The sequence below is a fragment of the Alosa alosa genome, chromosome 10, assembly GCF_017589495.1.
Source record: "Alosa alosa isolate M-15738 ecotype Scorff River chromosome 10, AALO_Geno_1.1, whole genome shotgun sequence".
Lineage (NCBI taxonomy): Eukaryota > Metazoa > Chordata > Actinopteri > Clupeiformes > Clupeidae > Alosa > Alosa alosa.
Window position 1 is genome coordinate 12,161,254 of NC_063198.1, and position 19,078 is coordinate 12,180,331.

At 45.5% G+C, this 19,078-nt stretch overlaps 1 protein-coding gene across 6 annotated transcripts in view; it reads left to right on the top strand.

The window, feature by feature from the left end:
• Window positions 1–19,078, top strand: part of chd5 (chromodomain helicase DNA binding protein 5) — a 43,582-nt gene that overhangs the window by 20,809 nt on the left and 3,695 nt on the right. For 2 of the 6 annotated variants that reach the window (XM_048254015.1, XM_048254010.1), the window contains 30 exons: window positions 29–240; window positions 755–886; window positions 1,167–1,275; window positions 1,409–1,600; window positions 1,867–2,067; window positions 2,219–2,356; window positions 2,591–2,712; window positions 3,111–3,284; window positions 3,557–3,698; window positions 4,153–4,284; window positions 4,889–5,006; window positions 5,373–5,497; window positions 6,173–6,428; window positions 8,109–8,162; window positions 8,718–8,890; window positions 10,153–10,327; window positions 11,093–11,179; window positions 11,710–11,798; window positions 12,040–12,173; window positions 12,348–12,492; window positions 13,354–13,513; window positions 13,767–13,849; window positions 13,956–14,160; window positions 14,355–14,441; window positions 14,692–14,844; window positions 15,097–15,205; window positions 15,394–15,526; window positions 17,706–17,901; window positions 18,239–18,402; window positions 18,895–19,018. In XM_048254015.1, the coding sequence (XP_048109972.1) occupies window positions 29–240; window positions 755–886; window positions 1,167–1,275; window positions 1,409–1,600; window positions 1,867–2,067; window positions 2,219–2,356; window positions 2,591–2,712; window positions 3,111–3,284; window positions 3,557–3,698; window positions 4,153–4,284; window positions 4,889–5,006; window positions 5,373–5,497; window positions 6,173–6,428; window positions 8,109–8,162; window positions 8,718–8,890; window positions 10,153–10,327; window positions 11,093–11,179; window positions 11,710–11,798; window positions 12,040–12,173; window positions 12,348–12,492; window positions 13,354–13,513; window positions 13,767–13,849; window positions 13,956–14,160; window positions 14,355–14,441; window positions 14,692–14,844; window positions 15,097–15,205; window positions 15,394–15,526; window positions 17,706–17,901; window positions 18,239–18,402; window positions 18,895–19,018 (4,324 nt within the window). The remainder of the gene's footprint in view (window positions 1–28; window positions 241–754; window positions 887–1,166; window positions 1,276–1,408; window positions 1,601–1,866; window positions 2,068–2,218; window positions 2,357–2,590; window positions 2,713–3,110; window positions 3,285–3,556; window positions 3,699–4,152; window positions 4,285–4,888; window positions 5,007–5,372; window positions 5,498–6,172; window positions 6,429–8,108; window positions 8,163–8,717; window positions 8,891–10,152; window positions 10,328–11,092; window positions 11,180–11,709; window positions 11,799–12,039; window positions 12,174–12,347; window positions 12,493–13,353; window positions 13,514–13,766; window positions 13,850–13,955; window positions 14,161–14,354; window positions 14,442–14,691; window positions 14,845–15,096; window positions 15,206–15,393; window positions 15,527–17,705; window positions 17,902–18,238; window positions 18,403–18,894; window positions 19,019–19,078) is intronic. The other 4 variants (XM_048254012.1, XM_048254013.1, XM_048254014.1 and 1 more) reach the window with 4 other exon arrangements.

Consider the following 19,078-nt stretch of genomic DNA (forward strand, 5'->3'; position numbering starts at 1 on the left):
TTTGTCTGTCTCTGCGTTAATGCTGTAGCTGGAACTGTACCACACGGTCATGTACCGCAACTACCAGCGTAAGAACGACATGGACGAGCCGCCGCCGTATGACTACGGCTCCGGGGAGGAGGAGCTGAACATCGAGAAGAGGAAGAGCAAAGACCCTCATTACGCCGCCATGGAGGAGCGCTTCTACCGCTACGGCATCAAGCCTGAGTGGATGATCATCCACCGTATCCTCAACCACAGGTGCCTGCGCACACATACATCACCTGGTGTCTTCAGTGACACGTCTGACATAACACTGGGTTCATCTTTTGATAAATGTATCATAGTATTACATATTACATTACATTTAGCAGACCATTTTTATCCAAAGTGACTTTCATATGTACAAGGGACTACATTTTTTTTCCCCCTGGAGCAACTTGGGGTTAAGTGGCTCAAGGGCACAACCGGGAATCGAACTGACAACTTTCAGGCTACTGCACACTAGCCGAGCTCATTAACCACTACACTTCCACCATCCCCGCCCCGTATCATAGTAGATACCATGTCTTGTTATGAGCTGTTATAACAGTTAGTGTGCTGTGACTCACCAGTGTCACGTTGCATGGGTTTGTGTCAGTCTTATAATAAAATAATCCAGTAACACAGATGTCTTAATCTCTCTAATAGTTATATTGTGTTGTGTCCACAGAAAAAAACTTTGTTTTAATCAGTGAAATGAGTTATTTTGTATGTGTGGTGTCCATTCCTCTAGTTTTGATAAGGACGGAGATTTGCATTACCTCATTAAGTGGAGAGACCTGCCGTATGACCAGTGCACCTGGGAGGTGGACGACTTTGACATTCCAGAGTACGACAACTTCAAGCAGTCATATTGGGATCACAGGTTCGGAGGAAACACGAGCACACATACACATACACACATACTGTGCACACACATACACACACACGCCCGATCTACTCTCTGAAGCAGCCCACATGCCCCCCCGCCCCTCTCTCTCTATCTCTCTCTCTCTCTCTCTCTCTCTCTCTCTATATATATATATATATATATATATATATATATATATATATATATATATATATATCACTCACACACACACACACTCATAAATGCACACACACACAGACGGAACTGCAATGCTAAAGATTGGGTGTTATTGCAGGGAGCAGGTGCTGGGTGAGGACCATCGCCCCCTGGTGGTGAGACAGGACAAGGGCGCCTCTAAGGACGAGAAGAAGAGGGAAGTCATTCCTGACTCACCCATAGTTGATGTGAGTCAGATGTGGCCTTGTTAAGAACCCTTTCTGCCAGGTGTCTCTCTCTCTCTCTCTCTCTCTCTCTCTCTCTCTCTTAAGCCCCTTTTAACTGCTGGAGGTAATCCTGCTGTTCCTCTATGCCCTCCAGCCCACCATTAAGTTTGAGCAGCAGCCGTGGTACGTCAACGAAACCGGGGGCACCCTGCACCCGTACCAGCTGGAGGGCCTGAATTGGCTGCGCTTCTCCTGGGCACAGGGCACAGACACCATCCTGGCCGACGAGATGGGCCTGGGCAAGACGGTGCAGACCATTGCATTCCTTTACTCGCTTTACAAGGAGGTGGGTATAGGATGCAGCCGATTGGATCAGAAGGTGTGATGTTGAGGACAACTGGATCAAGCATTTGAGAAGTGTTCAATATAAAATTGCTTGCTGCTGTAAAAAGGTTAAATTGAGCTTAGTCAGTATTGTACAATACTGACTAAAGGCTAAAGGAAATTTAAAGGCAATATTTGCCTTAAGCAATGTCCCAATTCCAGGCACTTTATTTCTGACAACAACAAAGCCGGTGTGTCTAGTTAACTGGAAGCCTTTACTTTCATCAGGGTCATTCCAAAGGGCCATTTTTGGTAAGCGCTCCCCTGTCCACCATCATTAACTGGGAGAGGGAATTTGAGATGTGGGCGCCAGACTTCTACGTGGTGACTTACACCGGTGACAAAGACAGCCGCGCAGTCATCCGTGAGAACGAGTTCACCTTCGAGGACACCGCTGTCAAATCTGGCCGCAAGGTGTTCCGTATGAAGGTGGGAGATGTCACTGCCATGTCAGGGGATTCCAAATATCATTATCTCCTGCTATTTTTAATCTCTTTTAGGAGCAAAATGTCTGGATTTACTAACTTAGGTGGTTTTGTGACAGATGGTGCCATTTGCTTTTGTGAATGTTATTTTACAGAAAGATACGCCTATAAAATTCCATGTCCTGCTGACCTCATATGAGCTGATTACCATCGATCAGGCCATTCTGGGTTCGATTACCTGGGCCTGTCTGGTGGTAGACGAAGCACACAGGCTTAAAAATAACCAATCAAAGGTAAGATGAATGTGTCTGTAGTGTACTTTGATAATTATATAGATTTTCAAATGGAGAAATATACTCCTAGAAAATATCCAGTTTATTGAAATTTATCAGTCACTACTATTTTATGGACCCTTAGTATTTTAAATGTATGGATTTATTAATCACACAACAGCAAAAAACACATTTGTCTTCATATTTGACTGTCTAATTGCATTGCTGGATCCCCTCAATGGCCTTCTCTGGCAGTTTTTCAGAATCCTGAATGGCTACAAAATTGACTACAAGCTGCTTCTCACCGGAACGCCCCTGCAGAACAATCTAGAAGAGCTCTTTCATCTGCTCAACTTCCTCACTCCAGAGCGCTTCAAGTAAGAGGCATGCACCCCTCCCCCACCCCCCACCTCCACTAGCCACACTGCTTCTATAATGCTCCACTGGTTTCTGGATCCTCCACCTCCTGGGTCCACTAAAAGTGTGGGAATGGCTTTGTCACACATGACGGCCCAGTGCCTCGGAGGCTGGAGTGTCTCCACAGCGCGCTGCTTGTGAATTCAGTGTGGGCTGAATGTCAGTTTAAGACCTCTTCCCAGAAGGAGCTCCTTATAATATGTTTGGCATATTCATGCGGGTGTGAGTCTTGGGGGGGGGGTTAGTACACCACTGCATGAGTTTGGATGAAAGTGCTTATGGCCGTATGACAACATTATGCCAAGCTGGTGCAGTGCACTACTCCTGGTGCTCACGGCTGATTTTTCTCTCTGGGAAGTAACCTGGAGGGCTTCCTGGAGGAGTTTGCGGACATCTCCAAGGAGGACCAGATCAAGAAGCTGCATGACCTGCTGGGGCCCCACATGCTGCGGCGGCTCAAGGCCGACGTCTTCAAGAACATGCCGGCCAAGACGGAGCTCATCGTCCGCGTGGAGCTCAGCCCCATGCAGAAGTCAGTCTCAACATGGCAGCTTTACTCCTTTGGCTGTTTGCAAAGCCTCTGATTAAATTGATGTTGTACAAATATACTAGAATTTTCTTAATTCTGTTTTTCTACTCATTCACTTTTTGAAAACAAAACATTCGCTAAGCACCTGAGAGGAATATTGGCATACCTGAAGATGTTTCATGAACAAATTGGCCCTGAAGCTGTTACCTGGCTGGTTTCCTCTAACTCTGACACCCTTTCACCCCTGACTCTGCTTTGACCTCTGACCCAAACAGGAAGTACTACAAGTTCATCCTCACACGGAACTTCGAGGCGCTGAACTCCAAGGGCGGAGGCAATCAAGTGTCCCTGCTCAACATCATGATGGACCTCAAAAAGTGCTGCAACCACCCCTACCTGTTCCCTGTGGCCGCTGTGGTGAGGAGAGTGTGTGTGTTCGTGTAGGATATATGTAGGGCTTTGAGGGGGAAGGAGGTCTCTGTTGTGAGATCTCTGATGAAAGGGTGCATAGGTTTTCCTTTCATTACTCATGGAAATGATTTTTCATTTGCAAGGCTGCAGATAGATCATCATTGATTGGGAGGACTGAGAGAGGGCCTGAATTAATAGGCTCTAATTCATCTCATATCTTGTGGGAAATTTCGTCTAGACATCTTCATGTAGCCCTGCGATGCAAAGTACTTTGTGTAAATTAAGCAATTTTCTTAGAGGTACACATCAATATTTGTTGTTATTTCATCACAGCTACAGCCATATGTGTTCTCACAAACTCAATAATGAAAGAAATTGAAAGAAGAAACCAAATAAATGTAGAAAAATAATTCAATGCATTGGACTTTAAGTTGATGTAGTGTTGTGTTGGTTCTCTTAGGAGGCCCCAGTTCTCCCGAATGGTTCCTATGATGGAAACCTGCTGGTGAAGTCCTCAGGCAAGCTCACGCTGCTGCAGAAGATGCTCAAGAAGCTGAAGGACGAGGGACACCGGGTGCTCATCTTCTCCCAGGTCTGTCCCAAGTCAATGCACTCCAGGGCACTTCTCTCTGCCTTCGCCAAAGCCTTGCAAACATACAGTGTAGTGTGTGTACTCAAGGTTCTTCTTAAACACATGTTAAGCCTTCAGGCATTGAGGGGGATTCTGTTGTGTGTCGTGTTTTTCATGGCCTCTTTTGATATTGGGTCTTATTTTAAGCTAAAAGGAACTCTGAACACAACCCCACGTGCAGGTACAGAAACTCATTTTGAGAGGCATAAATCAAGTGCTCATTTAAAATTGTATTCATTTGTCACTTGGAACTGTTTGGTGCTTCTCAGCACTGATCTTCATTAACCATAATTCATTTTTCCTGTGAAGTACTTCAGCTGTCAGTCTGAGCACTGAGGCTGAGCCCAGCAGATTCAGCTAATCAGAAGCTCCGCAGCTGTCTGATGAGAGTTCAGTCAGGTGTGCTAAAACAGGGAGGGAGGGAGGATGGAGGGAATTTAGGCAGGTGGTCCGTTAGCGTACCCTATTTAATGTGGCTATTTTTAAATCCTGTTTTCATCCTGAATACGTCAAGAAGACACCTGGCCCATTTAAACAAAAAAAGTCCCCCTGTCTGCGTTTCCAGATGACAAAGATGCTGGACCTGCTAGAGGACTTCCTGGAGTATGAGGGCTACAAGTACGAGCGGATAGACGGAGGCATCACAGGTGGCCTGCGGCAGGAGGCCATCGATCGCTTCAATGGTAAGAGCCCTCTGGTTCCTGTGCTGCTACTTTTGGCCACTATAGGGAGACACATAGTGGGGGCGGGGGGGGGGGGGGGGGCATAGTGGTGCATAGTGTTGGTCATGGTTCCAAGGATGTCAGTATCTCTTCCAAAAACTCTGAAGTTGAGTGAAGTTGTTCATTTTAAGATCAGTCTGAAACATAACAAAATGTGGAAAAAATGAAGCGCTGTGAATACTTTCTGTATGCACTGTAGGTGACATTTAAAGGTGAAGTTGAGTCTGGTTGACTATCTAAAACCCTCTACAGTATAAAGTTTGCAAAGATCGGAAGGTGTAAAGTGTGTTGGTTTTTTCCCTCTGTGTGAATGGTTTGTTTTGTTAGCACCCGGAGCGCAGCAGTTCTGTTTCCTGTTGTCCACGCGAGCTGGTGGACTGGGAATCAACCTGGCCTCCGCAGACACGGTCATCATCTACGACTCGGACTGGAACCCCCACAATGACATTCAGGTAGAGAGACCATGTGTGCACATGCTCTCTTTACTCAGTGTTTCCCTGTCCCCCTATCTGTCTGTCTGTTTCTCTCTCTCTCTCTCTGTCTGTCTCTGTCTGCCTGTCTAATTCTCTCTCTCTCTCTGTCTGTCTCTGTCTGTCTGTCTCTCTCTCTCTCCATCTCTCTGTCTCTGTCTCTTGTTTCTCTTCCTTCTACAAATACACACATACACAAGTTTGCATAAAATATATGCACACACACACACACACACACACACACACACACACACATATGACCTCAGCAGACTATGTATGTAAAAAATATGTAAATACTGTAATTGCAATGATATTGCATAGTAACTGAATGCAGTGTTGTCTTTAACCATATTATGTATTACTTGGGTTTACTTGGATAGTCTGCCCATAGACTATCTACAGATGCTCAGATAGTCTGCCCATAGACTATCTACAGATGCTCAGATTTTCAACAAACTATCTATTGATACTCAATTTATGACTAAGGTAAAAGGTTAGAGGTTGGATTTGGTTGAGGTGATGTTCAGTACTTGTTCAACAACAATTTTACATACTTAACTGGTCTCTGTGGACCTCAGTAGATCCAAGTAAAGTGTCTAATTCAAGTAAGTGTAATTTGTCAATATGTCTCCCTGGTCTCCACCTGCCCTTCCCTAGGCGTTCAGCAGAGCACACCGCATCGGTCAGAACAGGAAGGTGATGATCTACCGCTTCGTGACGCGGGCCTCGGTGGAGGAGCGCATCACGCAGGTGGCTAAGCGCAAGATGATGCTGACCCACCTTGTGGTGCGGCCCGGCCTTGGCTCCAAGACCGGCTCCATGTCCAAGCAGGAGCTGGACGACATCCTCAAGTTCGGCACCGAGGAGCTCTTCAAGGATGACATGGAGGCTATGGGTAGCCTCGGTAGCCTCGGTAGCCTTATATTGAAATACTTCTCATTGAAAATCACTGAATGGCTGGTGTGTTTGGTCCAGAGAGACATAATGTAGCAAATCTGCTGAGGTCTCCTCTGTAAGAGGGGTAGGGTGTGGTGGTGAATGGACATTTTCTAACACAAGTGCAATGTCCCGTTGCTAACCTTTGAAACGATGTGGTTCCTTTAAAGGGGAACTATGCAGTTTGTTTAGCTTAATTTACCTTAACTTAACAGCATCGGAGTCATTGTTCTGCTTCCCCCGAAAAACCAGCCTTGCAACTTTGGGCCGGCAGGCTCAGAGACAGGACTCAGAGACAGGAGGTCTTGCAGCCTCGCGATGTAACAAATTGCTTTACTGCACTACACACATACACGCCAGGCACCTGCTAGAACAAGGTAGCAATTGAGTTTCTCAGACATTCGTCATGGCAGAGCCAACGAAAAGAAGCAGAAAGCGAGTAAACCGCTGTCGGAGGAACAGGGAAAGAGGAACCGGCAGACTGACCGATTGAGGAGTGTCGTAAAAATATATACTCTGAAGCTGTAGGGCAAGCTCTGCAGAGAAACCTATGAGGAAAAAGCGAAGAAATTGCCCAAACTGCATAGTTTCCCTTTAAAAGCTGTACCTTTTTAAAGTTGTGCCCTGAAAGCTTTAAAAGCTGGGCAACTGCTACATCAGGCATTGAGCTATCCTTTGGAGGGTTTGTCTGATAATGCACCTCCGACAAAAACTCCGGTTGTCTGCACCTGCAAATTATTCCGTCTGCATCCCATGTGATGGATTGTTCTCATTTAAAACAACGTATCTCTCATATCCACCGTGGGTCTCCATCCCTTGAGTCCAGCTGATGTGTTGAGTCCTGTGGGGATGGCAGTCCCAGTGCACACTCCTCTGTAAAAGTGCTCATTTGCAGAGGTCACTCTCCCCCCAGCAGCCCCAGTTAGAGGGGGTCCCAGAGGACAGGCATGGCTCAGAGAGAACCATAAGCTAGCTGTCGCCCAGTCGCTTAGTCCAGACACGGTTTGACTCTGGCTCAGACCTATTTATGAAGCCATTTATTTTTCATTTCCATGCTTAGTGCTATGGAGGGTTTATAGCCGTAGAAGTGAATTTAATTTGTTTATGTCACTGGGGAAATGTTCTCTTTATTTGGTAGCCAACCCTGTTTATCTTGTGAGAGTATTTTCTCACTTGATCTATTGCATACCAGATTCTTTCTGTAAACAGTCCCTTTGTTATGAACTCTAAATCTGTTACTGTATCACTGCATTTTACTCCATTCTGTTCATCCTGGCTCAAAACAGATCTGGCCAGTCTCATTTGCCTGCCATGTGTCTGGGATTTGTCTATTTGATGTATTATCTTTTCACTTGGCCTCCGCAAGGCGCACCTAGATCAGTGGCGTCCATTCGCCTGTCCTTTGTCCCGGGACACCTTGTTTTGAGAGGTCTGCCGTATGCGTCTGACATTGTGTCGTCTAACCATTACCTTCATGCTGAAGTGTTTAGGTGTAAACCACTCTGAGCGATGTCCTTGTCATGGATAATGATGCCTCACTGAGAAGTCAAGTGCTCCGCTGTCCTCTGTGATGCTCCATTTTCCATCAACAGGGCTCTGAAAGGACACACATCTGTCCATTTTCTGTTGCATCTCCTTTAAAGTGCTTTGTTTACAGGGTACTTATGCAGGTCGGGAAAGTCTAAGAAAGTATCCAGTTATGGATCACTAGGTGGGTTTACATAGACAGTTTTTTTTGTCATTCCAATTGAAAAAATGTTCTGTTTACATGGGGTACGTTCTATTCCACTTCTAATCAGGTGCTTACAAGCGCTCTAGAATCTTTGATCTGAAAAGCCGTTGTTGCTTTACTTTTCCTTGAGAAGGTACAGCAGGCAATCCGATTGACCGTATGCATGACTGTTCAATCGGAATAAGAACGGAGTACACCACCCCTTTCATTCCGATTAAAATTCTAATCTGATCGAGGTGTTTATATGTGTCATTTTTTATTCTGATTGAGAATCAGAATAAAAGTGTCCATATAAACCCACCTACTGTATTCCAAACCTGGAAAAGTACAGAAATTTGGGTCTGGGTAGTTTGCTATTAGTAATATGTAAAAAGGTCAAAAAAAATCCCATCAACACTTGTCTTACATAACTACAAATGAGGATGTCATCAAGAAAAAAATTATCAGTTTAAAAAGAGGCTGGAATGTTTATTTGGGAAAATGTCTATAATTCATCACTAATGGGTTCCTCTCGTGCTGTCTTTGTCCTGAAAGGGGACACCAAAGATGGGGAGGAGGGCAGCGTGATCCACTACGATGACGCCGCCATCTCCAAGCTACTGGACCGCAGTCAGAACACCACGGAGGACACAGAGATCCAGAACATGAACGAGTACCTGAGCTCCTTCAAGGTGGCCCAGTACGTGGTGCGGGAGGAGGATGGAGAGGTCAGATGCCCTCTTACCTGTGACCCTATAACACCTGTGAATGGGTACCGATGTATAAATGAATGAGTTGAATGAAAACATATGGGAATGTATTTCACAGCAAGGCACCAGTGCTTCACAAATGAGCTGGCTAATGGAACATGCAGCATACATGCAACATCAGACACATATTCCATTGCATACTTTTTAACGTTTTCAGGAAAGCGTGCATGGCAGTCTTTTCAGGTGTCAGACCTTCAGACCTTGACTATATATCTACTGCATCTAATGCTAAGGAAGCATCTCATTTGAATTTCAAATGCGTTTCCGTTTATGCTGTGTGTGTGTGTGTGTGTGTGTGTGTGTGTGCGCGCATGTACATGTATAATGTGTATGTGTGTTTGTTTGTGTGTGTGTGTGTTTATTTGTTTATATATGTGTGTGTGTGTGTGTGTGAGCACTTGTATAATGTCTGTGTTTGTTTATGTGTGTGTTTGTGTGTTTGTTTATGTGTGTGTGTGTGTGTGTGCATGTATAATGTCTGTGTTTGTTTATGTGTGTGTTTGTGTGTTTGTTTATGTGTGTGTGTGTGTGTGTGTGTGCATGTATAATGTTTGTGTTTGTTTATGTGTGTGTGTGTGTGCATGTATAATGTTTGTGTTTGTTTGTGTGTGTGTGTCTGTGTCTGTGTGAATGTGTTTGTGTGTGTGTGCACGCGCATGTATAATGTCTGTGTTTGTTGATGTGTGTGTGTGTGTGTGTGTGTGTGTGTGTGTGTGTGTGTGTGTGTGCATGTATGTATAATGTCTGTGTTTGTTGGTGTGTGTGTGTGTGTGTGTGTGTGTTTTTGTGTTTGTTTGTGTGTGTGTGTCTGTGTCTGTGTGAATGTGTTTGTGTGTGTGTGCACGCGCATGTATAATGTCTGTGTTTGTTGATGTGTGTGTGTGTGTGTGTGTGTGTGTGTGTGTGTGTGTGTGTGTGTGTGCATGTATGTATAATGTCTGTGTTTGTTGGTGTGTGTGTGTGTGTGTGTGTGTGCATGCATGTATAATGTCTGTGTTTGTTGATGTGTGTGTGTGTGTGTGCATGTATAATACACGTGTTTGTTGATGTGTGTGTGTGTGTGTGTGTGTGCATGCATGTATAATATCTGTGTTTGTTGATGTGTGTGTGTGTGTGCATGTGCATGTATAATGTCTGTGTTTGTTGATGTGTGTGTGTGTGTGTGTGTGTGTGTGTGTGTGTGTGTGTGTGTGTGTGTGTGTGTGTGTGGCCGTGTGCAGGAGGAGGTGCAGCGTGAGATCATTAAGCAGGAGGAGAACGTGGACCCGGACTACTGGGAGAAGCTGCTGCGCCACCACTACGAGCAGCAGCAGGAGGACCTGGCGCGCAACCTGGGCAAGGGCAAGCGCATCCGCAAGCAGGTCAACTACAACGACACCTCCCAGGAGGACCAAGGTACAACAACTCCCCGCTTGGACACGCCTGCCCTCCCCTGGCCTCTCCACCCCCTCCCCCGCTCGCTGCTTGTGTCTCTCTCCACTGTCTTGCATCATTCTTCTCTTTCCCTCAGTCGGGCCTCCACTCAGTCTTTATTTATTGCTTTCTCTCTCACCACTTGTTTCTTTATGTCTGTTGCACTTTCATCACTTCTTTCTCTAGGTTAGTTGCCTATGCTCTTTTGTTTGCTTTGTTTGGTCTCTCTCTCTCTTTCTTTCCTTCCCTCTCTCTCTCTCTCTCTCTCTCTTTTCCTCCACCTCTCTGTGTTTTGACCATCTCTGGTGGGTGTTTAGGCTTTTGTAGCCAGCTCATCTCTGCAGGCTGTGTGTGCAGCGCCCGTGTGTCGGGAGCACCACAGGAGGTTTTCATCTGTTCAGACACCCGGCCCGGGGGCAGCGATGGGCCTGTCGGCTAGCCGGGGCTTTGTCCAGACAGGGAGTAATAGCACACTCTCCCCTGTGTGTGTAAGCCGGCACACGTGTCTGGCTCAGGGCCTGCTGAGCATGAGTGCTTGCTGCCTGCCTGGCTGTGTGTGTGTGTGTGTGTGTGTGTGTGTGTGTGTGTGTGTGTGTGTGTGTGTGTATGTGTGTGTGTTGTGCACGCTGTTTTGTTTGTCAGTGGTGGGCAGAGCTCCAGGAGCGAAGGCTTCAGCCGTTGGGCCTCCCCGACAGTGGTGAATGTAGCTGTGCTTGTTCTATTCTGTCTGTGTGCTCTGCAACTCAGAGTGGCAAGATGATCTTTCAGACAATCAGTCCGAGTACTCGCTGGGGTCCGAGGACGAGGACGAAGACTTCGAGGAGAGGCCGGAAGGTCAGTTTCCCTGCACACAGCCTTAGGAACTGTCTTAGGTATGAGCTACACCAGGCGCGTAACTGAAGCGTTCCGTTCGCGTAGCGTCTGCTGCAACAATTAGCTGCCACTATAATTAATGGAAGTAGCTACACCAGACGTGACAGCGGCGCGTACGTTCGAAAAAAATAGACCATTCATTTAAAATGGATTTTACGCATTGCGAACGGAACGCTTCAGTTACGTGCCTGGTGCAGCTCATACTGTACCTTAGTGCTGCGGATGCAGAGGTGGACAGAGCTAATCAGATAGTATAAGGACTGCTATGTTTCTTAACTAGACCATTCGGTTCCTGGTTCACAAGTTTAGTTACCAAATTCATGGTTTAGTTGCCAAATCCGAAGAGGGAACGCATAATTCTTCTTGTAGGTAAAGCCAATCTCAATCTAAAGTATCTGTCGTGTAGGTGAAGCTTATTTTATTCTAAAGTATCTATGGTGTAAGTGAAGCTAATCTTAATCTTAAGTATCTGTGGTGTTCTCTGTCTCCAGGAGGTCGCAGACAGTCACGAAGACAGCTGAAGAGTGAGCGGGACAAGCCGCTACCACCGCTATTGGCACGTGTCAGCGGAAACATCGAGGTAAGGCCAAGTCATTTTATTGTGTGTTTATTGAGTGTCATGACAGCAGTTTAGTTCAGGTCAACAGCTATGAAATGCTTGGTTATGAAAACATACGGCCAACAAGATTGGAAGAAACGCAGTAAATTGATATTGTTCCCCCAACTTTGACACAGGTGGATTGCTGTGAATGAGCTCAATTTTGCTCTTGCAGAGGAATTATTTACAGGTGTGTGTGTGTGTCTGTGTCTGTGTGTGTCAGGTGCTGGGCTTTAATGCACGCCAGCGTAAGGCTTTCCTGAATGCCATCATGCGCTGGGGAATGCCCCCACAAGATGCCTTCAACTCCCACTGGCTGGTGAGGGACCTGCGGGGCAAGAGTGAGAAAGAGTTCAGGTAAAGCCTCTCTCATGCACATCCTTACAGCATAGCACCAATGGCTTTCCTCTGTCTTTCTAATGTGTGCTATTTTGTTTAATGTGTGTGTGCGTGTGTGTGGGTGTGTGTGTGTGTGTGTGTGTGTGTGTGTGTGTGTGTGTGCGTGCGTGTGTGTGTGTGTGCATGCATCAGGGCATACGTGTCCCTCTTCATGAGGCACCTGTGTGAGCCAGGAGCCGACGGAGCTGAGACGTTTGCCGACGGCGTCCCACGAGAGGGACTGTCCCGCCAGCACGTCCTCACCCGCATCGGGGTCATGTCTCTCGTCCGCAAAAAGGTACCAGAACATGTCCCTCATTATGGCCCCGTCCTGCTTCAAGATGAGCCTGCCGCATGCTTTACAGTTTCCACAGTTAAATCTACTTCTATTTTTCACTTTTAAAAGTACTACTAAAAAGTTCTACTTTCTTCACTCACTTACTTTTATTCTTAAATTCTTCTTATGTAACCATACACATAGTTAAAGATGCAAATCCGCATATATTTTGTAAACTTTCTAAGTTCTAATACAGCTGAACTTGATTCTCTGACTGAAATGTTCAAAATAAGTGTGAAGTTCAGCCTCCTGGAAGGTGACACTGCTTTACACACACATACAGATGCCAGATTGGCTGCACAGTAGTCTTATACCAAGAGGGCAAAGAATAACAGCACTCATTTCGCCCATGTTTTATAGTCCTAGGTAAAAAGACAAAGATAGTATAGAATATAAGGGTGTTTTGTACTATAGTTTATTATTTCTTTTATCATGTTCAGTCAGTTGTTTTTATTGGTTTCAAAGTTTATAAAGGAAAATAAGTTTGTTTCTTTAGAAATTGTTTTATCTTCAATGCTTAGAAAAAATACCTTTGAAATGAAACCTTTTGAAACCTTTCAGACTGCTCATCATTTAATTAGTTTCTTTTGCTTGTAACAGAACCCAATTTCACTGCTCTGAGTTTATCAGTGTATGCAGCCTTCTCCTTTTTGGCTCCTTTCACATTTCTAAAATGTTAAAATTATATTTTTTTAACAGTCCCTTCTAGCTTTCTAGATCCTTTCTTCTATTTAATGATATCCTTCTTTGTGTGTGTGTGTGTGTGTGTGTGTGTGTGTGTGTGTGTGTGCGCATGCGTGCGTGCGTGTGTGTGTCCTGTAGGTGCAGGAGTTTGAGCATGTGAATGGAAAGCTGAGTTCTCCTGAGCTGATCCCTGCCGGGCTGGAACTGAAGAAGCTGACGGAGAGCGTCTCCTCCGACCCCAACACGCCGGTCCCTGCCAGCCCCTACCCCACCCAGCCCAGCACACCTGTGCCCTCAGGTGAGCCCTGCACCCCAAACGTCATACTGTTTACCGTCTCTGTCTCGTGCCCTCATGAGACCCAAATGCACCACAGGATACTTGAGATTGTCTACATCATCACATCACTTCAGAATTAAATGTTTATGGGTTATATTCTCGCCATAGTATGAAATGTTGTATCAGGTTAAATGTCTATACCTGGATAAACTATGTCGATCGTTTGTTTCCTGACTTAAATCCTGACTACCTGTGTGCTTCCTGGGTCCTCTAGAGAGGGCAGAGTCCACCTCAGGGCCTGCTGAGGAGAAGGAGACTGCTGAGAACACTGACACTACGAAACCCACAGAGCCTGAGGTAGGAGTTCTTCAATCATTCATCCATTCATCCATCAATCTATCTGTCCATCCATCCATCCATCCACTTTTGCTAAATCCATACACTGGTCCTGTCCGGTCCACAGGGGCCTGCTGGATCCGAGCCCTCCCCCGCTCCAGAGAAGACGCCGCCTGAGAGCGAAGAGTCCAAAGGAACTTCCGAGGACAAACCTGCAGAGGAGAGTGAAAAAACAGAGCCGGCCACAGCGCAATCAGAGCCAGCCGCCAATCCCACGCAGCCCTCAGTCAAACAGACAGAGCCATCGACCAATCAGACAGCAGCTGCCCCAGGTGGAGTATGCAACATGTGCTATCATGAATAAAAATGAATTAGGCAGTGCTGAAAATTACACTTGTGCCACTTAGTAACATTGCTGTTAAGTGCTGTGAAGGTGCTTATTTCCCTATCAGATGAGTGTGATATAAACATAAACTGATATCTGTATTCCTCTATTGTTTTGTCATTTTGTACTAATCCAAATTAGCAGAAACATGCCGAGAAGCAGAGAAACCACAGGAGAAAGCAGAGTGTGAAACTCCCTCTTCTAAAGAAGACAAAGAACAAAAAGCAGGTTTGTGTTTTAAGAAAAATGTACACCCACATTCACACATGCAACAGAACTGAATGGATAATCGTACACTAGGTCTTAAACTACAGTTCCGCCTTGAGTCTTTTGCATCTTTTATTCTGAACATCTCCTTTCAGTATTTACACCCTGACAAACTGACTAAGATATTAATAAAGTAGTTCCCCCAGGAGACAGTTGATAACTGTTTTTTACAGACTGTAAGTGTTTACTTACTGCTTGCGACTGTCCATAGTCCCATGTGACGAGCCCAAACAGGAGGATGCCCCAGAGGGCCAGCTGAATGGAGACAGGGACCCCAGGGACGAGACGGACGAAGTCCTGAAGGACGTCAAAAACGGCTGCAAGACCAAGTTCATGTTCAACATCGCCGACGGAGGCTTCACAGGTGAGAGGGGCGGGCGACAGGGAAATGCGCACTAAACCATGCTGATGAACTGGGGATCAGTCTGCCGTAAGCGATCACTTTGACGGCGCACTTCCCAGGAGAGCCTGCGTCTCATCTGATAACTGAGAGTGCTGACTCGTGTTCAGGTGCTGTGCGGTGTGGCTCTGAGCGAATCTCACAGGCGGCGCCGGCTGTTTATTTGTTTGTGTGTGTGTGTGTGTGTGTGTGTGTCTGTGCGTTTGTTCCCAACAGAGCTACATACCCTCTGGCAAAACGAGGAGCGTGCCGCCATGTCGTCAGGCAAGACGTACGAGATCTGGCACCGCCGACATGACTACTGGCTGCTGGCTGGCATCGTCACGTATCCTTTCATAGCCTCGCTTCCTTTAAGTGTCTGTGTCGGTTCCAATGAACATAAACTAAAAAAAAAAAAGAAAAAAAGAAATGCAACAGCCTGTCCCTAGAAAGAGTGTTAAGAGCTTTCTCGGTCCTTGGCATAGGCGTGTGTCGGATTGTGTTCTTGTCCCTTGACAAACTGATGTGCCGCAGACACGGCTACGCTCGCTGGCAGGACATTCAGAATGACCCGCGCTATGCCATCCTCAATGAGCCCTTCAAGACCGAAATGCACAAGGGCAACTACTTGGAGATGAAGAACAAGTTTCTCGCAAGACGCTTTAAGGTGGTGGGCATTGCATACCACATACATCTGCATGTGTATAGTTACTGTAGTCCTCAAAGTAATTTATGGTACCAGGTACATAACAAGTACATATATTTATAAGATTGATTTAGGTACTCATTGTCTAAAAGCAAGTACCACCAAAAAGGATTATCAGATAGTTATAATTAAAGGGACACCAGGCAAGCCTGATGCTTTTTCTCTACGAAACTCCCCCTCGCTCAGTCTGAAGCTCTTTTCCTTTTCTTTGCATCTTCCGTCAAGGGTTTTCGCTGCTTCTTCGCCGGCTCTGCCATTATACACACGTTTGCAACAATCTCTAGCGTTTCGTTAGCCTGCCTCTGTGCTGTGGATGCAGGATGTAAACTGATCCTGCTTCGGTCGCCAGGTACGATACCTGAACTTGCAAGCGGGATATTCTTCCTACAGGCAGTAGGGGCGGGCGAGAGAGTCTTTATTCGCCCTGTAATGAGTCATTTAACCATACACCGACTTACGAAGATGAGTAATTAACACGAAAACGTTGCCTGGTGTCCCTTTAAGCTATAAGCCCCGAGAGGCTGTAGGTTACACTGATTATAGAATGGCTAAGGGGTGTTGTTAGGTATGACACGCAAGTGGACTCTAACTTTTGCATCAAGTTGTGGTAGCACACTAATATAGAACAAAATGTGGTCAAGGTGTATGTTTGTGCTGATTATACAACGGCATCGAACGCAATTCAGATAATCATAATTAAGGACCGGAACTACCTGTTTTAGAAGGTTTATTAGACAACAATTAGGTCCGGTTGAGCAAGTTATTCATTTTTGATTGATTAATTGATTGTTGATTGATTGATATCCTGGCACAACCCCACTTGGACTCTTTACTGCTAGCAAACTCTATGCATTTAATATACCTTAGAATTAGGGTCATTCCATGTCAATTCAACCAGAGCCCACGCACTTAGGTCTCAAAAAATTCTGAAAAAATGACCAGGGGTACCTATGTTACTCAGGAGACACACTGTAAAACTACTTTTATGTAAGGTCAATACTTTCCGAGAGACAGCCAGTTTTACAGAGGGAAGGGGGTTTCGATTTTGTCTTTTTTTTTTTTGTCAAAGTTCACAAGCCTATATAGTCCATGGGCCAGAGCAGAAGTTGGTATCACCAAAGGTGTCAAAATCTAGCAATGATTTTCATAATCCTCTATGTCTGAGAGATATGTTTTGGTATGATGACCTTTTCTAAGTGTTAGCTTAGTTGTATTTTTACTGGCTTTTATACCCATACCCAGTACAATTCACAATACATGCCTATGTGTAGGTATAGTTGTATGCAAGTGTGTGGGATGATGTGATAAGTCTTAATCTATGTTATATCATATGTAGTTGGCATACTGTAGGCTTTTAGAAAATATACAGTTTAGATGGATAATTTAGCTTTCCATAAATTACATAGACTAAGGTGTTTTGGTGTTTTCTCTGAAAATAAGAACCAAAATGATTTTTCAGACTTGTGAGGTCTGCTGTTCAGACCCTGAAGGAATTTATTTTCTGTTCATTGCTTTTTGTGAGAGTGTTTCTACTTCTCTCAATAAGGAACATAAATCAAGAGCCTATGTTGAGTACAAATATGTCTTCTGAAGGCCTAAACAGAGCCCAGCCAAAAACTCCAATAAAATTTTTATCAACTTCGAGGGACAGCTATGACCATGCAGGATCATCCAAAACAAACGTGACAATTTTGCCACATACTTTTCCTATTTATGTACCAGCATGCAAAATTTGAGCCTCCTACATGGTTTAGTTCTTGCGCTACAGGCTTGTGAACTTTGACAAAAAAAAGAGGCCGAACAAAATCGACACCCCCCTCCCCCTGTAAAACTGGCTGTATCTTGGAAAGTATTGATCTTACATAAAAGTAATTTTACAGTGTGTCTCCTGGGTAACATAGGTACACCTGGGAATTTTCTCAGATTTTTTTGAGACCTAAGTGCGTAGGCACTGGTTGAATTGACGTGGAATGACCCATTAACGTTTCATTCATTCAACGTAAGAGAGCAAACATTTAGGCTTTTTTTGTCAGTCATGGAGGTAGACAATGGAATGTGTGGATGTCCAAATCCAGAGTTGTTGTTTTGCCTGATCGCTCTCTGGGCTGCATAGTTGATGTCGCATGCTTGTGTGGGTCAGTTGCTGGAGCAGGCCCTGGTCATTGAGGAGCAGCTGAGACGGGCGGCCTACCTGAACATGACCCAGGACCCCAGCCACCCGGCAATGGCCCTCAACACACGCTTCACCGAGGTGGAGTGTCTGGCTGAGTCCCACCAGCACCTGTCCAAGGAATCTCTGGCCGGGAACAAGCCTGCTAACGCCGTGCTTCACAAAGGTGCGGGTGCAGTCCTCACACATAAAGGCCTTGGGCACTAGTGTCATGTTTTTACTGTAATTCAGGAGTTAACTTACTTGATTCTTCCATATTTTGACAGACCTTTCCAAGTCATATTGTCCTTTGGCAGATAACAACGTTAGTCATTACCAATAATAATACCGGTTATACAATATGTGTTGTATCTTTGGGAGTAATCTGTCATGAAAACATACATCAGTAAATTTGAATGACATGGTTCTGTTAGTCTTATGTTCTGTTAGTCTTATATTCTGCTAATTGCATCTAATTACAATGTTAATTGACATTAGTAAGGGTGCTTCTGGTGTTGTTGCAGTGCTGAACCAGTTGGAGGAGCTGCTGAGCGACATGAAGGCTGACGTGACGCGTCTGCCCTCCATGCTGTCGCGGATCCCTCCGGTCTCGGCCCGCCTGCAGATGTCCGAGCGGAGCATCCTGAGCCGACTCACCAGCCGTGGCAACGAGCCGCCCCCCCAGCAGGTCAGAGTACACCACAACCAAAACGCCCACTACACACAGAGTCTCCCCTAGCGTCACATACAGTGCACAGCTGCAGTCACCTCAACCAAACCTTCACCACACACAGAATTTCCCCTAGCATCACATAAAGTGTATAGCAGTCATCATAGTTGGCATGATAGGATGTATGCTGTATTCCCTTTGCACTTTTTTGGAGGAAATTGTTTTTAAAAGAAGACCATAGGGAACAGTATTGCTTGATTGTTGCTGATATAACATCACGTATTATCACGTATATTAATAACTTACTGTTATTAATATACTAATGAACATCATTTATACCTTCAAGTTACCACATCAACCAAAGACTGTGTGTGTGTGTGTCTCTCTCTCTCTCTCTCTCTCTCTCTCTCTCTCTCTGTCTGTCACTCTCTCTCTCTCTCTTTCTTTGTCTGTGTGTGTGAATGTGTGTGTCTGTGTGTGTACTGTATGTGTGTGATCTGTGATCTGTAGCCATACCCTCAGGGCTCCTACGGGTGCTCTCAGATGTACAGCGGGAGCTTCAGTGGGGGGTTCCGAGGGCCTGGGGGAGCCATGGTCAACTACAGCCAGATGCCCCTGGGACCCTACGTCAGCGGTGAGGAGGCCCTCTACTCTACTGTACTGTGATCTGGGAGAGGAGAGAACGATTGGTATT